This window comes from Ips typographus, linkage group LG10 (assembly GCF_016097725.1).
Source record: "Ips typographus isolate SLU linkage group LG10, UJ_Ityp_2.0, whole genome shotgun sequence".
Taxonomy (NCBI): Eukaryota; Metazoa; Arthropoda; class Insecta; order Coleoptera; family Curculionidae; genus Ips; species Ips typographus.
Genome location: NC_138431.1, coordinates 4,481,666 through 4,499,726, shown reverse-complemented (window position 1 = coordinate 4,499,726; position 18,061 = coordinate 4,481,666). Strand labels below are relative to the sequence as shown.

Sequence of the window (18,061 nt, the reverse complement as noted above, 5' to 3'; positions counted from 1 at the left end):
TAAAACCTGACAGCTGTCACTAACGTCAAAACAGTCAAAATTTTCTCAGTCTGAACTAGAATCTGCAAGAATCATAGTTTAGAAGAGTTTTCTTGCGGTATTTTAGACAAGTCGTGGTTTTTAGCTGCTTGATCATAGTTTTGGCAACTGTGACTCAACTGTCTAATTAAATGGTGTTCTAGTAAAACCTGACAGCTGTCACAAACTTCAAAACAGTCAACATTTTCTCAGTCTGAACTGGAATCTGCAAGAATCACAGTTTAGAAGAGTTTTCTTGCGGTATTTTAGACAAATCGTGGTTTTTAGCTGCTTGATCCTAATTTTGGCAACTGTGACTCGACTGTCTAACTAAATGGTGTTCTAGTAAAACCTGACAGCTGTCACAAACGTCAAAACAGTCAAAATTTTCTCAGTCTGAACTAGAATCTGCAAGAATCACAGTTTAGAAGAGTTTCCTTGTGGTATTTTAGACAAGACGTGGTTTTTAGCTGTTTGATCCTAATTTTGGCAACTGTGACTCGACTGTCTAACCAAATAGTGTTCTAGTAAAACCTGACAGCTGTCACAAACGTCAAAACAGTCAAAATTTTCTCAGTCTGAACTAGAATCTGGAAGAATCACAGTTTAGAAGAGTTTTCTTGCGGTATTTTAGACAAGTCGTGGTTTTTAGCTGCTTGATCATAATTTTGGCAACTGTGACTCGACTGTCTAACCAAATGGTGTTCTAGTAAAATCTGACAGCTGTCACAAACGTCAAAACAGTCAAAATTGTCTCAATCTGAACGAATCACAGATTAGAACAGTTTTCTTGCTGTATTCTAGACAAGTCGTGGTTTTTAGCTGCTTGATCATAGTTTTGGCAACTGGGACTCGACTGTCTAACCAAATGGTGTTCTAGTAAAACCTGACAGCTGTCACAAACGTCAAAACAGTCAAAACTTTCTCAGTCTGAACTGGAATCTGCAAGAATCACAGTTTAGAAGAGTTTTCTTGCGGTATTTTAGACAAATCGTGGTTTTTAGCTGCTTGATCCTAATTTTGGCAACTGTGGCTCGACTGTCTAACTAAATGGTGTTCTAGTAAAACCTGACAGCTGTCACAAACGTCAAAACAGTCAAAATTTTCTCAGTCTGAACTAGAATCTGCAAGAATTACAGTTTAGAACAGTTTTCTCACGGTATTCGAGACAAGTCGTGGTTTTTAGCTGCTTTATCATAGTTTTGGCAAGTGTGACTCGACTGTCTAACTAAATGGCGTTCTAGTAAAACTTGACAGCTGTCACAAACGTCAAAACAGTCAAAATTTTCTCAGTCTGAACTAGAATCTGCAAGAATCACAGTTTAGAAGAGTTTTCTTGCGGTCTTCGAGCCAAGTCGTGGTTTTTAGCTGCTTGATCCTAGTTTTGGCAACTGTGACTCGACTGTCTAACTAAATGGTGTTCTAGTAAAACCTGACAGCTCAGACAGCTGTCACAAACGTCAAAACAGTCAAAATTTTCTCAGTCTGAACTGGAATCTGCAAGAATCACAAATTAGAACAGTTTTCTTGCGGTATTCTAGACCAGACGTGATTTCTAGCGGTTTCTCAATTATTTTGGATGATACGACGTGACTGTCTAAGTAAATGGTGTTCTAGTATAACGTGACAGGTTGCACAAATGTCAAAACTGTTAAAATTTGGTCAGTTTGAACTCGAATCTGCAAGAGTTACACTTTAGAACTTTTTGTATACTGTATTTGAGACAAGACGTTGTTTTTAGCTGTTTGACAGTTGTCACATGAGTGTTTAATTAAGTGATGTTCTAGTATAACGTGGCAGCTGTCACAAACGTCAAAAATGTCAATCTTTACTCAGTCTGAGTTAGAATCTGCAAGAGTGTCAGTTTAGAACAGTTTTCTTGGGATATTCGAGACAAGTCGTGGTTTTTAGCTGCTTGATCATAATTTTAGCAACTGTGACTCGACTGTCTAACTAAATGGTGTTCTAGTAAAACCTGACAGCTGTCACAAACGTCAAAACACGACGTGGTTTTTAGCTGTTTGACCATTATATTGGCAGTTGTCACGTGACTGTCGAGATTAGGGTCATATTATCATTCCTTGAAACTTAAGGTAGCCATAATACTTGTTATTATTACTCCTTGAGGCTACCTCAGAGTTGGAGTAGATTACAATAATTGCTTTAGCTCTGTAAAGTAGCTAAAACCTGCTTTTCTATTATTTTAAAGTATTTGTAGGAGACTGAGGGCAGTTTAAAGTAACGGGAATATTTCTAGTGACAAAACCTAATCAGTTTGAAATTTGTTTGTTTAGAAATGAATAAATGTTGGCAAAAGTGTCAATCTGAACATTTTCACTGTGACTTGACTAGAAACCTAGCACATTTTTTATTTTTAGTTCCTTATGTGTATGAAAAACCCCCCGTAAAAGTACTGAAAGACGTCGTGGCCGAAATAAAAAAAGAGATAGAGGAATCCAAAAAGGTTAAAAAAGAAAAACCTACTAGCAAAGCGGACAAAAAGAAACAGAAAAAAGGTTTGTTAACGCGTTCGTAGCCTTGATGGTGGTTACAAGACAGTTAATTTAGGTGAGGAAAGTGATTCATCGGACAGCGAGGACGAACAGAGCGAAGAGGAGAAGAAAGTGGAACAGCCCGACCCCAAGAAGCCTTATTCATACTTTGAAAGTCCACTAGGTACTGTAGTTGTCTTAAAATCAGTGCCAAATTAATAGGGAAAGTTACAGGGAAATTTTTTACGGACATTGGCCTGAATATGGTGCAAGAGTACGTTCAGTCGGATCTGTTGAAGCAACAGAAACGCAAACGGGATAGAGAACAGGGCGCCAACCCTGAAACGAACAAAACCATCGCTTCCCTGATGAAAAACATTGAAATGAGCAAAGAGAATAACGAACACTTCAAGTAAGAGGGTTTTTTTGCCACTTACCTAGCAGGTTTAATGGTTTCTTTGGTGTTTAGAATGGAAATCCGGAAATGCGAGTTTTGCAACTTCAAAACCGAATCCAAGTTGGCCATGGCCTACCATTTGGAGACTCCTCACATGAAAAACTTCGTATACAAGTGCAATTTTTGTTCCTACGAGGTGCGCAGTCCCCACGACATTCTGTTTCACATGGAGGCGGAACACGCAGTTCGAGGTAACTTTCCATTATCTTTCCATAACAATTCAGCGAAACGGGTTTTTGCAGGTCATTTGGAACGGGCCCCGGCTTTCCATCAGTGTCCCTCCTGTCCCTTCGAGGACAACCAAAAGGGCAAACTGTCGCGACACCTGGTGGTGTGCGCGCGCAAATTTAAACCGGACAGGAACTTGGAGCCGCCGCCCGATTGGGAGCCGCCCGCGAAAATTCCCCGAATGCCCAAAATGCGCGCCACCGGCTTGAATGCCACGGTGCAAGCGTACCAAACGTTGGCGGCCAATAAAAACGCCCAACAGCAGTACCAGTTCTTATCTAAGGTGAGTTTTTTTGATTTCGATTTTTCTGATCGTTTAAAGTGCTGGTTTTTGGTTATTTTTGAGGTCAGGGGGAATAACGTTTGTTGTTTTTTAAAAAATTTCGGTCACTCTAACCCTTTTTGAGATATTCGACTTTTTTTTTAAATTTCAGTCATTTTTGGGGTTTCAGTGACCGTAAAAAACAAAAACATAAAAAAGTTTTTTTTTCTGATTATTTCCTTCATTGTACCAGCAGCCAATCAAATTCCGAGAACCTTTCTAGTTCCACCATTGGAAACCGTTTTATACTGAGTAAATCCCTGGCTGCTAAAATTTAACAGTGATTAAACAGCACCTACCTTTTTCGAATACGTTTTTTGAAGAAAATTTGATATTAAACGAAACGGGATTTAGACACTTATAAAATTGAAGTTATCTTCTTCAATATTAACAATTAATAAATCACTGTAACGTAGTTTTCATTAAATAATTACATAAATTAAAATATTTTGACGTATGATTGTCAATTTGAAATGTAAACAAAAATATACATGGCTGAACGAAAATCTGTCGTCTGCTGGGGTGAGTTCAATATTATCATTAAGTTCATTACGTTTAGTTTAGTATTTGTGTTCCAACTAAGGTGTTTTCTTGTTAATAAACTAAAATGTGCGTCTTCAGGAAATAACACTTCATTCAATAAGTCCCGGGACCAACTAAGAAAAACAATTATTTTTCATGAAATTCGTCTTTATTCATCAATATAGTTCCCTTCTAGAGTGATACAATCATTCCAACGATTTTCCAACTTTTCTATACCATGTTTATAGAACGATTTTTCCTTGGCCTCAAAATACGCTTCAGTTTCAGCGATGACTTCCTCATTTGATTGATATTTCTTTCCCTGGAGCATTTTTTTGAGGTCTGAAAACAGCCAGTAGTCGCTGGGGGCCAAGTCTGGACTATACGGTGGGTGGGGAAGCAATTCGAAACCCAATTCCTTGAATTTGACCTTCGTTTTTATGGACTTGTGACACGGTGCATTGTCTTGATGAAAGATAATCTTTTTCTTCTTCATATGGGGCCGTTTTAGTGCGATTTCATCCTTCAATCGGTCCAATAATGCACAATAATAGTCGCTGTTGATTGTTTTTCCCTTTTCCAAATAGTCAATGAACAATATACCGTGTGTATCCCAGAATACAGAGGCCATAACCTTGCCAGCCGATTGTTGCGTTTTTGGTCGCTTTGGACGGGTTTCGCCGGGTCCAGTCCACTCAGATGACTGCCGTTTTGATTCAGGTGTGTAGTGGTGGATCCAGGTTTCGTCCATGGTCACATATCGACGCAAAACATCCTTTTATTACGGTTAAACAGCTCCAAACAGCGCTCTGAATCATCAATTCGTTGTTGTTTTTGGTCAATAGTGGGCACTCGCGGCACCCATTTCGAAAGCATCTTTCGCATACCCAAATGTTCATGCAAAATTGTGAACACACTACCTTCTGATATCTTGGAGGCCTCAGCTATCTCACTCACTTTCAGTTTACGATCAGACAATATCATTTTGTGGATTTTTTTGATGTTTTCTGGAACAACAGCCGAATTTGGGCGTCCAGACCGTTCAGCGTCATTTGTGTCTGTACGACCGCGTTTAAAATCAGCAAACCACCTACAAATCGTTGTTTTCGATGGAGAAGAGTCCCCGTAACATTTTTCAAGCCATTGTTCTGTTTGGACGGTGTTTTTTCCCATCAGGAAACAGTGTTTAATCAGCACGCGAAAATCACTTTTTTCCATGTTTTAAAAAAACTCAAAAGTTGTTCACTTTAAAAAATTCTCACAAACAAAATATTGGAGGGAATGAGCTCAGGATTTGACAGCTGTCGTTTGAAAGATGGTACTTCAAGGGAAAAATATAAAAATGCGATTTGTAGTGCCACCTGTGGGTTAGTCCCGGGACTTATTGAATGATGTGTTATACCCCTCGGCGTTCACGTTTTATCACGTAAAATGTGCATAGATGATTTTTTGCAAAATTTTGCTTGGAAAATGATTGAGACTAAATAATTCGACGATAAAATTCTGAGACCGCAGGTCGAAGGATTTTTTCCAAAGAATTATTTAGTCGATTTCTATGCACCTATTTTTTATGCATCTATTTTTTATTTATCTAGTTAGTTAGTCTTCTTTATTTCTAATTATGGTCACAATAAATTTCCTGTAACTACAAAAAACATACATGAAAACACAAAAAGAAACAGCGTCATTTTAAGAATGAGTGTACACCTAATAGTCTCTTACATAATCCCTGATACAATATGGCTCTAAATTAATTAACATCTGTTTTACCTTTCTTTTAAAAAGTTTCTCATTTCTTTCTAATTTTAAATCATTTTGTAATGTATTAAAAAGCTTCAAACAGGCATAATATGGATTTTTTTCGGTTATAGTTAATCTGTGTATCGGATAATTTACATTTACGCTTCGAGTGTTATAACTATGATGTACCTCTAGATCAAACATACTTTTGTTTTTGAAAAAGAAAACTATACATTCATAAATATATAGTCCCCACACCGTCAGAATGCCATTAGCTTTGAAAACCCCCCTGCAGCTCTCCCTGTATCCCATTTTCTTGACTATTCTAAGTGCTCGTTTTTGTAAAACAAAAATTTTTTCCATTAAGCTATTAGAACCCCAAAATATTATCCCATACTTGAGCACAGATTCAAAGTTTGCGTAATATAGGATTTTTAATGTTCTTTCATTCATGTATTTTGCAGTGACTCGTATGCCATAGCAAACTGAACTAAGCTTTTTGTTTAACTCTAAAATATGATTTGACCAGTTTAGGAATTCATCCAAGTGAATTCCAAGAAATTTGGTATGTTCTACTAGCTCTGTATTTGATTGTCCAAAAGTTAGTGTTCCAGGTTTTTCAATTTTGAATTGTTTTGTTCTAAAGAGTAGAACCTTTGTTTTATTATTATTAAGTAATAATCTGTTACTTTTAAACCAATTTTGTGCTCTGCAAAATAAGTTTTCTCCCGATAGTGCTAGGCTTTCTACATTTCTTCCCCCTGTCAATAAATTCGTATCATCGGCATAACACGTCACATGCTCATTTTCTGAAAGCAGAATGTTGCTCAGGTCATTAAGAAATACAATGAATAAAATAGGTCCCAATATGCTTCCCTGTGCAATTCCAATTTTATTTTCCTTCAGACTTGAGAAATAATTTTGTCCATTTTTTAATATTTTAACTTTTTGTTGCCTATTAGTTAAATATGATGAAAACAAGTGTAATGTTTGACCTCGCACAGTTTACCCGATAAAACTTGAACGTCTCGGGATATAACCTATGATTAATTTTTTGCGGGGGTAATATCCCTAGTGCATTTAATTTTTCCGGAAAATTTCGGAAAAACGAAGTTTCTAAGTAATTTGTTTTAACAAATAGCATGAGCGTGAGTGGTTTTAAAAATCCTCGTCTTCGACTCGGATGATTGTTAAAACAAATTACTTAGAAACGAGTATTCCAATTTTTCCACAGGAAAAATTAGATGCAGGACGGATATTTGGTAAGATTATTTCCTGAGTTAAATAAACATTTTATTTTAATTAAAACAATAAGAACAATAACTTTCAAGCTAGAAAGGGTAACACTATTCTTTATGTTGTTGTGAGGAGTGTGCAATTTTTTCGAATTTTTTTCCGGAAAAACTGCTGACAGCTAAGTTGACAGTTGTTAAGTGATTTTTCCACTTAAAATTTACATTTGTTATACTAATTCTTGATAGCGATTGGTCAAAATTGATAGGAAGGTAATAATCTTGGAAAAAATTTCTGTCACTCTAACCCTTTTCGAAATATTCGACTTTTTTTGAAAATTTCTGTCATTTTTGGGGTTTCAGTCTTCTTCTTCTTCAAGTGCCTTCTTCATTACTGAAGGTTGGCGACAATACCAGCAAACTCCTCTCTATTTCTTGCTGCTCTCAATAGGGCGCATGTGTCTAATCCTGTCCACTCCCTTATATTTTTAAGCCATGAGCCAAAAGTTGATATTTTTCTCCTCTGTATACTATGTCCCAGATAACCAGTTTTGGTTTCACATGTTGTTGGGATTTCAGTGACCGTAAAAAATAAAAAAGTAAATATTTTTTCCTGATTAATTTTTTTCGGACAAAACTAGATTTTTATCGTTATTCCCCCAGGCTTTTCGAACGCGTATTCGGACAGTTTTCTAATCAATTTTTAGATGCAGCTCCAAGCGACCGCTTCAGCTTTGAACAGAGGACGCGGGCGTCCATCGCTCGGGCCGACGGCCAAAACCCAACCGATCATCCGGCCGCAAAGCATGATTTTCAAGCAACAGCCGGCGGGACAAGTGCTGGTTCCGGCCAATTATCAGTTGAGCGGCAATCAGGTGTTCCAGGTAGGTTTTCTCGGTCCCTGTTACTTTATAACCGTGCGGTTAGTGTCAAGACCCAAACAACACTCTTCGAATGCACAGCAATTGGTAAATTCCGCGTTATTGACACCGTGAACTGTGTTAGGTGGTGGGCGGCAGTGAGTTGGGCGGGCGACTGGGCGCAGTGCCCGGCATGGCCTTCGTTCCATCCGCCGCCCAGGCCCATGGCTCCTTACAGGTAACGGATGCTTTTATCTGACGTTTTCAAGGGTGCCGCAGTGTTTTACGTTTACTTTCACCTCCAGAAAAATGCAGGGTTTGAAAATATGATATTTATATAAATATCATATCACCTGATATACAGGGTAATTCAAATTCGACCCTCACCATTGGGATCTCGGAAACTATAAGAGATACGAGAAAGTTTAAATTGGGGCAAAGTTGCGCAATTTAAAGCTCAACCAAATGCTGTTTTAAAAATTTTGATTTTCCGAGTACTTCCGAAGATATCCGAAAAAAACTGAAAATTTGATTTTTTGTTTTTATTTATTTCTAATCTTATTTGAAGAGATATTCCAAAACTAAAAGCACCTTTTCATTGCCACTTTTTCTCAGCTATTCGATGATGGATTCAAATTTGCCACACGACGTTTCGTTTTTTGGCAGCCATCATCAACTTTCTTTTTTCTTATGGGCGCCATATTGGATTTTTAGCCCACCAAATAGTACGTTTTATTCTGATTTTAGTGATGTATAATAACTTATGATTTGCTTCATAAATAACAAAATAATTCAATAAAAACTATTTTTACTTTAGTTATTGGCTTTGAGTTAATGGGCCGTTTTAAAAAATGTCATTATTTGACAGTACTTGTCAAACACGATAATTCGGACGATCATTAGAGCTTTTAGAGATTTTATCTTTGTTACCTTTGAGTGAATGAGACCTTTTATGAAGATTACTTGGTAGTACTTGTCACACGCAATTGGCCTGAACATACTTAGTCACAAAGGTGTACACGTGACTTAAACCGGTTTATTCACTCGAAGAGCTTAGGCCACTCGCTACGCTTGTGGACCTAGTTGTTCTTTTCGTGAATAAAAAATGGTTTAAGTCACTTGCTGTATAAATAACTATTAAATCACTCTGAATGACATTCGCTTATTTACAGATGTAAACAAACAAACATCAATGTTACATCTACGGGGCGCGGTGCAAATAATAGAACTGTAATTTTAGTTTTTTTTTTTAATATAAAAAGTCGAAATTTAATAAAATACTGTATAAGACACGTGACTTAAACCGGTTTATTCACTCGAATAAATATGAATGAATAAAAAATGGTTTGTCACTTACTGTATAAATAACTACAAACTTGCACTTAACATTATAAAAAATTTAAATTTGGCAAAAAATGAAGTTCCTAAAATGATGATCTTTCTCTTGGAAACATAAATAAGCCTTTTAAGTTAGAGATAATGCTAACAAATCTCTTTTTCTGATTAACCTAAATAGTTCAGCAATGCTTGTATAATAATAACATTTTCTGCGGGGGTTTCTTTTCTAGATACATTTTTAACTATGATTGACGCTCTAATGATCGTCCGAATTATCGTGTTTGACAAGTACTGTCAAATAATGACATTTTTTAAAACGGCCCATTAACTCAAAGCCAATAACTAAAGTAAAAATAGTTTTTATTGAATTATTTTGTTATTTATGAAGCAAATCATAAGTTATGATACATCACTAAACTCAGAATAAAACGTACTATTTGGTGGGCTAAAAATCCAATATGGCGCCCATAAGAAAAAAGAAAGTTGATGATGACTGACAGAAAACGAAACGTCGTGTGGCAAATTTGAATCCATCATCGAATAGCTAGGAAAAAGTGGCAATGAAAAGATGCTTTTAGTTTTGGGATATCTCTTCAAATAAGGTTAGAAATAAATAAAAACAAAAAATCAAATTTTCAGTTTTTTTCGGATATCTTCGGAAGTACTCGGAAAATCAAAATTTTTAAAACAGCATTTGGTTGAGCTTTAAATTGCGCAACTTTGCCCCAATTTAAACTTTCTCGTATCTCTTATGGTTTCTGAGATCCCAATGGTGAGGGTCGAATTTGAATTACCCTGTATATCAGATACTGTTCTCGCGGAGTGAGTTTACCCGTGCGTCACGAAGGCTACGTCATTTATAATCATATGAATCAAATCAAGTTTTCGTCAACAAACCTGTTGTGTTCATATTATAGAAAAGGGCGTGTCTAAAGCTTCGCCACGTTTAAAATTTTGCGTGTATTGTCTAGTCAGAAAGTAGAGATCTTTGGCTGCAAATTTGCACTAAAACAACCTTATACCAAAGCAAATCAAAAATATTTTGACCGAAATAACATTTTTTATTTATGAGAAGTCTCCGTTTGGATCATAGAATTCCGTCTAAATTTGAAACCTAATTTATTTACCAAAATTCGCAGAGATGTATCACCAATATGTAGTATTTCTTTAACTTTAAGCTCTTGATTTAGGTTCTGGATGGTTACATGTTTCTCTAAAATAAATACAACAAATTAAAAATTCAATAAGACATTCTGAGTGATGCTGTAGTATCTCATATCTCATTTTCAGGTTTCAATCCACTTATTTTATTTTAAACCCGCTGGAAAACATTTTAGACGCTTATTTTATTTTTTCTATGACTTTATTATTAATATGTTTTAAGAAATTTTTATGAAAAATCTATAATGCAACTCAAAAATCTCAGTCTCTGGAAACAATGAAATGTTAATAGATGTTTCTTACAAAAGTAGATATATTTTACTATTATTAACATACTATCGTTGTACATATCATATAATGTATTTCGAACATCCATTTTAATGCTTTCAGATAAATCAGTGGTCTTGGCCCGTCAATAACATCTCGATTTACGTTTTCTAGGTGAGAAAATCATAAGATTACTTTCTTGTTTTTTCCGAATCGAATAAACAGTTTTGCGGGAAATTTTCAAAGCAGCTGCAACCTTCTAGTATCAAAAAAAATACTTTAGTAAGAATATGTAAGGTCTTAAAATTTCTTATTTTCTTCCTGAACAGATGATAAAGCTTCTAAAGGTCCTCCATTGGTTTTTTCCAATTCAAAATATTCACAAAAGTTAAGAATTAACTGCTGGGCTTGTCTGTGGAGAATTTTTCCAGACATTTTCTAAAAAAATACTGTAGGTAATAGTAAGTAATTCCGAATTTAGGAAAGACCAAATGGCTAAATAAAAACCATAATAGACACTCCCACTTTTTTTTCAAAACAGGTTAGAAATTGTGCCAATTTTGGTTAGATCGTGACAGCCGACATAAAAAAATAAAAATATTAATAATAATATTATGAAAGTACTTACAGAATGTTAAAAGCGTAAAAACAATAGCTCTTAAAAGAACTGTGGTGGTATGGTAAATAGAAAACTTTATAAATGATTAACAACACAAAGAAACGGAAAAGAATTAATAGTAAACAAATCAAATAAATTTCGATGGTTGTCAAACTGACATTGACTGAAATAGAAGCGCTAATCAGTAAATGTTTTTTTTTGGAAGACATTCACTTAGATATTTACCCTTTCTGAAGGTGAACAATAGACAAGGATGAAGTCAATAATGCATGTCTACTTCTAAATCACAGGGGGATGACGCACGGGTAAACTCACTCCGCGAGAACAGTATACCAGGTGTCCAAGAGCACCCTGGACATAGGAGATTAACATGGGAAAACGGTTTTGATTTTTTTGCGCCTGTACGGTTGATTTGATTGAAAAATCGTATTAATGAAAGTTGTAGTACCTATCAAGGACTAGTTTTCTGTATTTTTTTCGGATCTCTAACTTGAGCCCTTTCGTCGTAAAACACGAACAAAAATGAGACAATTTAAACTTTTGGCCTGCACTGTATAGGCGGTTGTCGGGCAACGGGTAAACAGATTATTGTTGCTGGTACGGTTGCTCGACAACCGCTTATACAGTGCAGGTAAAAAGTTTAAATTTTCGCATTTTTTTTCGTGTTTTACGACGAAAGGGCTCAAGTTAGAGATCTGAAAAAAATGCAGAAAACTAGTCCGTGATAGGTACTACAACTTACATTATTAGGATTTTTCAATCAAATCAACTGTACAGGCGCAAAAAAATCAAAACCGTTTTCCCATGTTAATCTCCTATGTCCAGGGTGCTCTTGGACACCTGGTATATCATTTTCAAACTTTTTATACTTAGCTATAAAAAAATATACAAAACTAAAAAAATTGTTTTGTTTTATGCTTACTTAAGCTATATTTTGTTTTAACACAAATCCTTTTATAATAACTTATATTATTTCTATACAAAAAAATTAAACTTTTTATTCTGCAACCCTGAAAACTATCTATTTCTCGACTGATTCATTGTCGAGAAAATGTAAGTTTTCCGTGCATCTCGAACAGTAACAGCTTTACTGACCTCAGACAAATTAGAAAACCAAACTTATACAGGGCCTTGTCGAATAATTTTTTGATGATTTGAATAACTGAAACCGGTTTTTATTCAATTAATAAAAATATCGAATATATCGGATATATATCAAGCTGTAAATATCAAGATATATGTCATGATGATAAATATCATGATATACAGGGTGTCCGGAAAATACGTGTACAACGTTTGACGACAGACTCCTGACGTCAAAATATGTCGATCTAAGCCGACTTAGTTATATCCAAAATTGTCTCGTTTAGCCGGTAGAGGGCGTCAAAAATTTGTAAAAATATTGGTTTTTTACTAAATTACGTGAAAACCTGCTAATGGATTTTAATGAATTTTAGTATGTAGACTAATACTATAAAATGACGTTTTCTAGTAGTATAGTCACCGGCTGTAAATAAGTGGAAGTGTTATAAAAGTGATATAATACGTCAACATTTCTCCTCATTTTTTATATGAACGGCGTTATGACAACCCAGATATTTTTGTCGAGTGACCGGAAGTATTTTGAAGCTATTTTACCTCTTTAATATTTCCCGGTGGATGAGCTGTTTCGCCAGAAAAAAAAAATTTACAATTACCTGCATACATCAAAGTAGGTGTAATAAAGTTGAAATTATTTATTGTAAGAAACTAAGTAAACCAAAAACATTACTTAAGCAAATGTGTAAAATGACCGCCATCTTGCTGAATACACTTATCAATACTCTTTAAGAAATGAAATTGTACCCAATATTTTTACAAATTTTTGACGCCCTCTACCGGCTAAACGAGACAATTTTGGATATAACTAAGTCGGCTTAGATCGACATATTTTGACGTCAGGAGTCTGTCGCCAAACGTTGAACACGTATTTTCCGGACACCCTGTATATCCTCTGAACCCTGGAAAAATGTATTCTTAGGATCTTGAAGTGAAAATACTTGTGGCTTTAAAACGGTCAAAGCTGCGGCGCTCATTTATCCTTGTTTCCGTTCTAACCTGGGTTGTTTAGCTTTTTTAACACCGAATTCTACCGTTGAAGATTTGGCGTTGATTTGTCTGCTGTTGTATTTGGGTTTAAAAGTCGAATTTTTTTTTAGTTAAAACACTAACACTTAGACGAATTTTGGCGGTAGCTTAATACCATAATTCATGTACTTTGTGACTACTCACTGAAGGCGAGAAAATTGCGACTTTTTATTTGTTTGTATGAAAGGGCGAAAACCAAAACTACCACTGGAAACAGCGTCCCTGAATTTTGTATGAATCATGGTTAATCTGGTTTTGTTTCAATGAAGTAAAACTGTCAACTTTCAGAATTAATATTTTTTTTTATACAAAGTTTTATAAAAGATCTGGACCAGGGATGTAAAATTTCCATAAATTTAGACATTTTTCCAAAAAAATTTCGGTAATTTTCCGGAAAAATTCAAAATTGAGGATAATTTTGAAAAAAAGAACATTTTTACTTGAAATTTCTTGACAATTCTAGTTTTTAATTTTTTAAAGTCAAACGTTGCGTGGTCCCAAAAATTTCAGGCCCCTAACCTGAAACGTTCCTGAGATATTGAGCAAAAAAACGAGAGTCAACTTTGACGCCCTTTAGCGGCTAAACGGCACAACATAGTCGTGCCCGCTCAACGTCACGTGATAGCCCCGTTCATTAGCTTTCATTTGTTATACGGTGTGTTTATACAGGGGTGTTTCAAATAAGCGAGTTTTGGACGATTTTAGAAACGTTCTAACAGTTATCCGAAGCTATCTGGCATTGACAGAAACAATCTAACAATTTTCAGAAACTATCTGACATTTGCCAGAAGTTATTTGTCATAAGAACCTTACTAGTTGATTAAAAATCGTAACGCCAAAATTCGTCTTTTGATTTTTAATTGCGGGTGATCTGTCAAAGCTGTCGGAATTAATACAGCCGTTATTGTGGTCCCCTGGGTCTTTGAAGTGCATGCACTATTAGTAAATTACTTTTCTTTATTTACCCTTTTTACCATTTGATCTATTAGGGTAAGGCAGATTTTATTATCGGTTTCTTGACTGGGTTATAAGTTGGTGTCAACACAATTCGTTTACAGACCACCCAGCAACAAACCACCGCAAAGAAGCAACCCTCGAATACGCCGAGCATTTCGATTACGCCCCTCCCGAGAGGCACGACGGCCACCCCGACCACCACCTCCAAGCCCGGCGACACGAATTCCAAAAATTCGTTCGTCATTTGCGAGATCTGCGACGGTTACATCAAAGACCTGGAACAGCTGCGCAATCACATGCAGTGGATACACAAAATCAAAATTCACCCGAAAATGATCTACAATCGGCCGCCGCTCAACTGTCAAAAGTGCCAGTTTCGGTTCTTTACCGATCAGGGTCTCGAGCGCCATCTGTTGGGCTCGCACGGTTTGGTCACGTCCAGTATGCAGGACGCCGCCAATAAGAGCAAAGATTCGGGACGGTGTCCGGTTTGTGGACGGGTAAGTGTCTTATTGACAGTTTCTTTGTTAACAACGTAATTATTAGACCAGCCGCAATTTTTGGATTTTGATGACTTAAAGACTGTCACTGTAATTTTGAGAGGTTGAAGCTTAGTTTTGACAGCAAAACAGCCAATTTCAGTTTGAGAAAACAAAAACGTGGCATTCACTGTAACTTGTAGACTTTGAGACTTGAAAATTAACAATTTTTGGTTTTGATGGCTAAAAGATGAACTTAACTACTGAAATTTTGACAGGTGAAAGCTTAAAAATTGACAAAGTATGATTATGAGTTCAAACATTTGGATTTTGATGCCTAAAAGCTAGATTAGGCAATATTCAACTTACATAGGAGAGTTTTGACTTTTGTTAAGCACCTCAAATTGCTAAGGGAATGACAATTGTCAAAATTGCCTCCATTGGCACTTTTTTAATGGATTTCGAAGCTTTTGACAATTTAAAACAACTCTTAGAAGGTTTAAGGGAAATTTAAGACAGTTGTAGATGGCAACTGTTCAGAAAGTTCTCAGTAGCATCTTTGGCACATTCAAAACGGGTCCTAGAGGCTTCTGAAAATGTAAAAAACAAGTCTGGAAAGGTTTAAGACATTTGTAGAAGCTTCAGGCACTTTTTGGACGGTTCTCAATAGCATTTAGAGGAAAAAAATGGTCCTAGAGGCCTCTACTGTAACTTGTAGACTTTGAGACTTGAAAATTAACAATTTTGGGTTTTGATGGCTAAAAGATGAATTTTAGTGACTTTGACAACTTTGGCAGAAAATTGTCACTGCAATTTTGACAGGTGAAAGCTTAAAAATTGACAAAATATGATTATGAGTTCAAACATTTGGATTTTGGTGCCTAAAAGCTAGATTAGGCAATATTCAACTTACATAGGAGAGTTTTGACTTTTGTTAAGCACCTCAAATTGCTAAGGGAATGACAATTGTCAAAATTGCCTCCATTGGCACTTTTTTAATGGATTTCGAAGCTTTTGACAATTTAAAACAAATCTTAGAAGGTTTAAGGGAAATTTAAGACGGTTGTAGATGGCAACTGTTCAGAAAGTTCTCAGTAGCATCTTTCGGGTCCTAGAGGCTTCTGAAAATGTAAAACAAGTCTGGGAAGGTTTAAGACATTTGTAGAAGCTTCAGGCACTTTTTGGACGGTTCTCAATAGCATTTAGAGGTCTATGGAACTTTCAAATTGGTCCTAGAGGCCTCCGGTAATTTGAAAACAGTTCTGGGAAATTTTAAGACAGTTGTAATGGGCTCTGAAACTTTTGAAACTCTGAGTAGCATTTAGAATTCTTTGGCACATTCAAAACGGTTCTAAGAGGCCTTTGATAAGGGCAGGAGGCATTTGAAAACAACTCTAGCAAAGTTTTCCAGGCCTCTGGTCCTTTTTAGACGGTTCTCAATAGCATTTAGACGTCTATGGAACTTTCACGGTTCTCAATAGCATTTAGACGTCTATGGAACTTTCAAAATGGTCCTAGAGGCCTCTGGCAATTGGAAAACAGTTCTGGGAAAGTTTAAGACAGTTGTAATGGGCTCTGAAACTTTTGAAACTCTGAGTAGCATTTAGAATTCTTTGGCACATTCAAAACTGTTCTAAGAGGCCTTTGATAAGGGCAAGAGGCATTTGAAATCAACTCTAGCAAAGTTTTCTAGGCCTCTGGTCCTTTTTAGACGGTTCTCAATCATTTAGAGGTCTACGGAACTTTCAAAATGGTCCTAGAGGCCTCTGGCAATTGGAAAACAGTTTTGGGAAATTTTAAGACAGTTGTAATGGGCTCAGAAACTTTTGAAACTCTGAGTAGCATTCAGAATTCTTTGGCACATTCAAAACGGTTCTAGAGGCCTTCGATAAGGGCAAGAGGCATTTGAAAACAACTCTAGCAAAGTTTTCCAGGCCTCTGGTCCTTTTTAGACGGTTCTCAATAGCATTTAGACGTCTATGGAACTTTCAAAATGGTCCTAGAGGCCTCTGGCAATTGGAAAACAGTTCTGGGAAATTTTAAGACAGTTGTAATGGGCTCTGAAACTTTTCAAACTCTGAGTAGCATTTAGAATTCTTTGGCACATTCAAAACGGTTCTAGAGGCCTTTGATAAGGGCAAGAGGCATTTGAAAACAACTCTGGGAAAGTTTTCCAGGCCTCTGGTCCTTTTTAGAAGGTTCTCAATAGCATTTAGACGTCTATGGAACTTTCAAAATGGTCCTAGAGGCCTCTGGCAATTGGAAAACAGTTCTGGGAAAGTTTAAGACAGTTGTAATGGGCTCTGAAACTTTTGAAGCTCTGAGTAGTATTTAGAATTCTTTGGCACATTCAAAACGGTTCTAGAGGCCTTTGATAAGGGCAAGAGGCATTTGAAAACAACTCTAGGAAAGTTTTCCAGGCCTCTGGTCCTTTTTAGACGGTTCTCAATAGTATTTAGAGGTCTATGGAACTTTCAAAATGGTCCTAGAGGCTTCTGGCAATTGGAAAACAGTTTTGGGAAATTTTAAGACAGTTGTAATGGGCTCTGAAACTTTTGAAACTCTGAGTAGCATTTAGAATTCTTTGGCACATTCAAAACTGTTCTAAGAGGCCTTTGATAAGGGCAAGAGGCATTTGAAATCAACTCTAGCAAAGTTTTCTAGGCCTCTGGTCCTTTTTAGACGGTTCTCAATCATTTAGAGGTCTATGGAACTTTCAAATTGGTCCTAGAGGCCTTTGGCAATTGGAAAACAGTTCTGGGGAATTTTAAGACACTTGTAATGGGCTCTGAAACTTTTGAAACTCTGAGTAGCATTCAGAATTCTTTGGCACATTCAAAACGGTTCTAAGAGGCCTTTGATAAGGGCAAGAGGCATTTGAAAACAACTCTAGGAAAGTTTTCCAGGCCTCTGGTCCTTTTTAGACGGTTCTCAATCATTTAGACGTCTATGGAACTTTCAAATTGGTCCTAGAGGCCTCTGGCAATTGGAAAACAGTTTTGGGAAATTTTAAGACAGTTGTAATGGGCTCTGAAACTTTTGAAGCTCTGAGTAGTATTTAGAATTCTTTGGCACATTCAAAACGGTTCTAGAGGCCTTTGATAAGGGCAAGAGGCATTTGAAAACAACTCTGGGATAGTTTTCCAGGCCTCTGGTTCTTTTTAGAAGGTTCTCAATAACATTTAGAGGTCTATGGAACTTTCAAAATAGTCCTAGAGGCCTCTGGCAATTGGAAAACAGTT

The 18,061-nt window shown here is 36.4% G+C and overlaps 1 protein-coding gene across 13 annotated transcripts in view; it reads left to right on the top strand.

The window, feature by feature from the left end:
* MEP-1 (zinc finger protein MEP-1) overlaps positions 1 to 18,061 on the top strand; it is an 82,808-nt gene that overhangs the window by 13,385 nt on the left and 51,362 nt on the right. For 11 of the 13 annotated variants that reach the window (XM_081987963.1, XM_081987968.1, XM_081987961.1 and 8 more), the window contains exons 6-13: positions 2,397 to 2,534; positions 2,587 to 2,694; positions 2,745 to 2,922; positions 2,980 to 3,158; positions 3,210 to 3,478; positions 7,719 to 7,895; positions 8,017 to 8,109; positions 14,442 to 14,840. In XM_081987963.1, the coding sequence (XP_081844089.1) occupies positions 2,397 to 2,534; positions 2,587 to 2,694; positions 2,745 to 2,922; positions 2,980 to 3,158; positions 3,210 to 3,478; positions 7,719 to 7,895; positions 8,017 to 8,109; positions 14,442 to 14,840 (1,541 nt within the window). The remainder of the gene's footprint in view (positions 1 to 2,396; positions 2,535 to 2,586; positions 2,695 to 2,744; positions 2,923 to 2,979; positions 3,159 to 3,209; positions 3,479 to 7,718; positions 7,896 to 8,016; positions 8,110 to 14,441; positions 14,841 to 18,061) is intronic. The other 2 variants (XM_081987962.1, XM_081987967.1) reach the window with 2 other exon arrangements.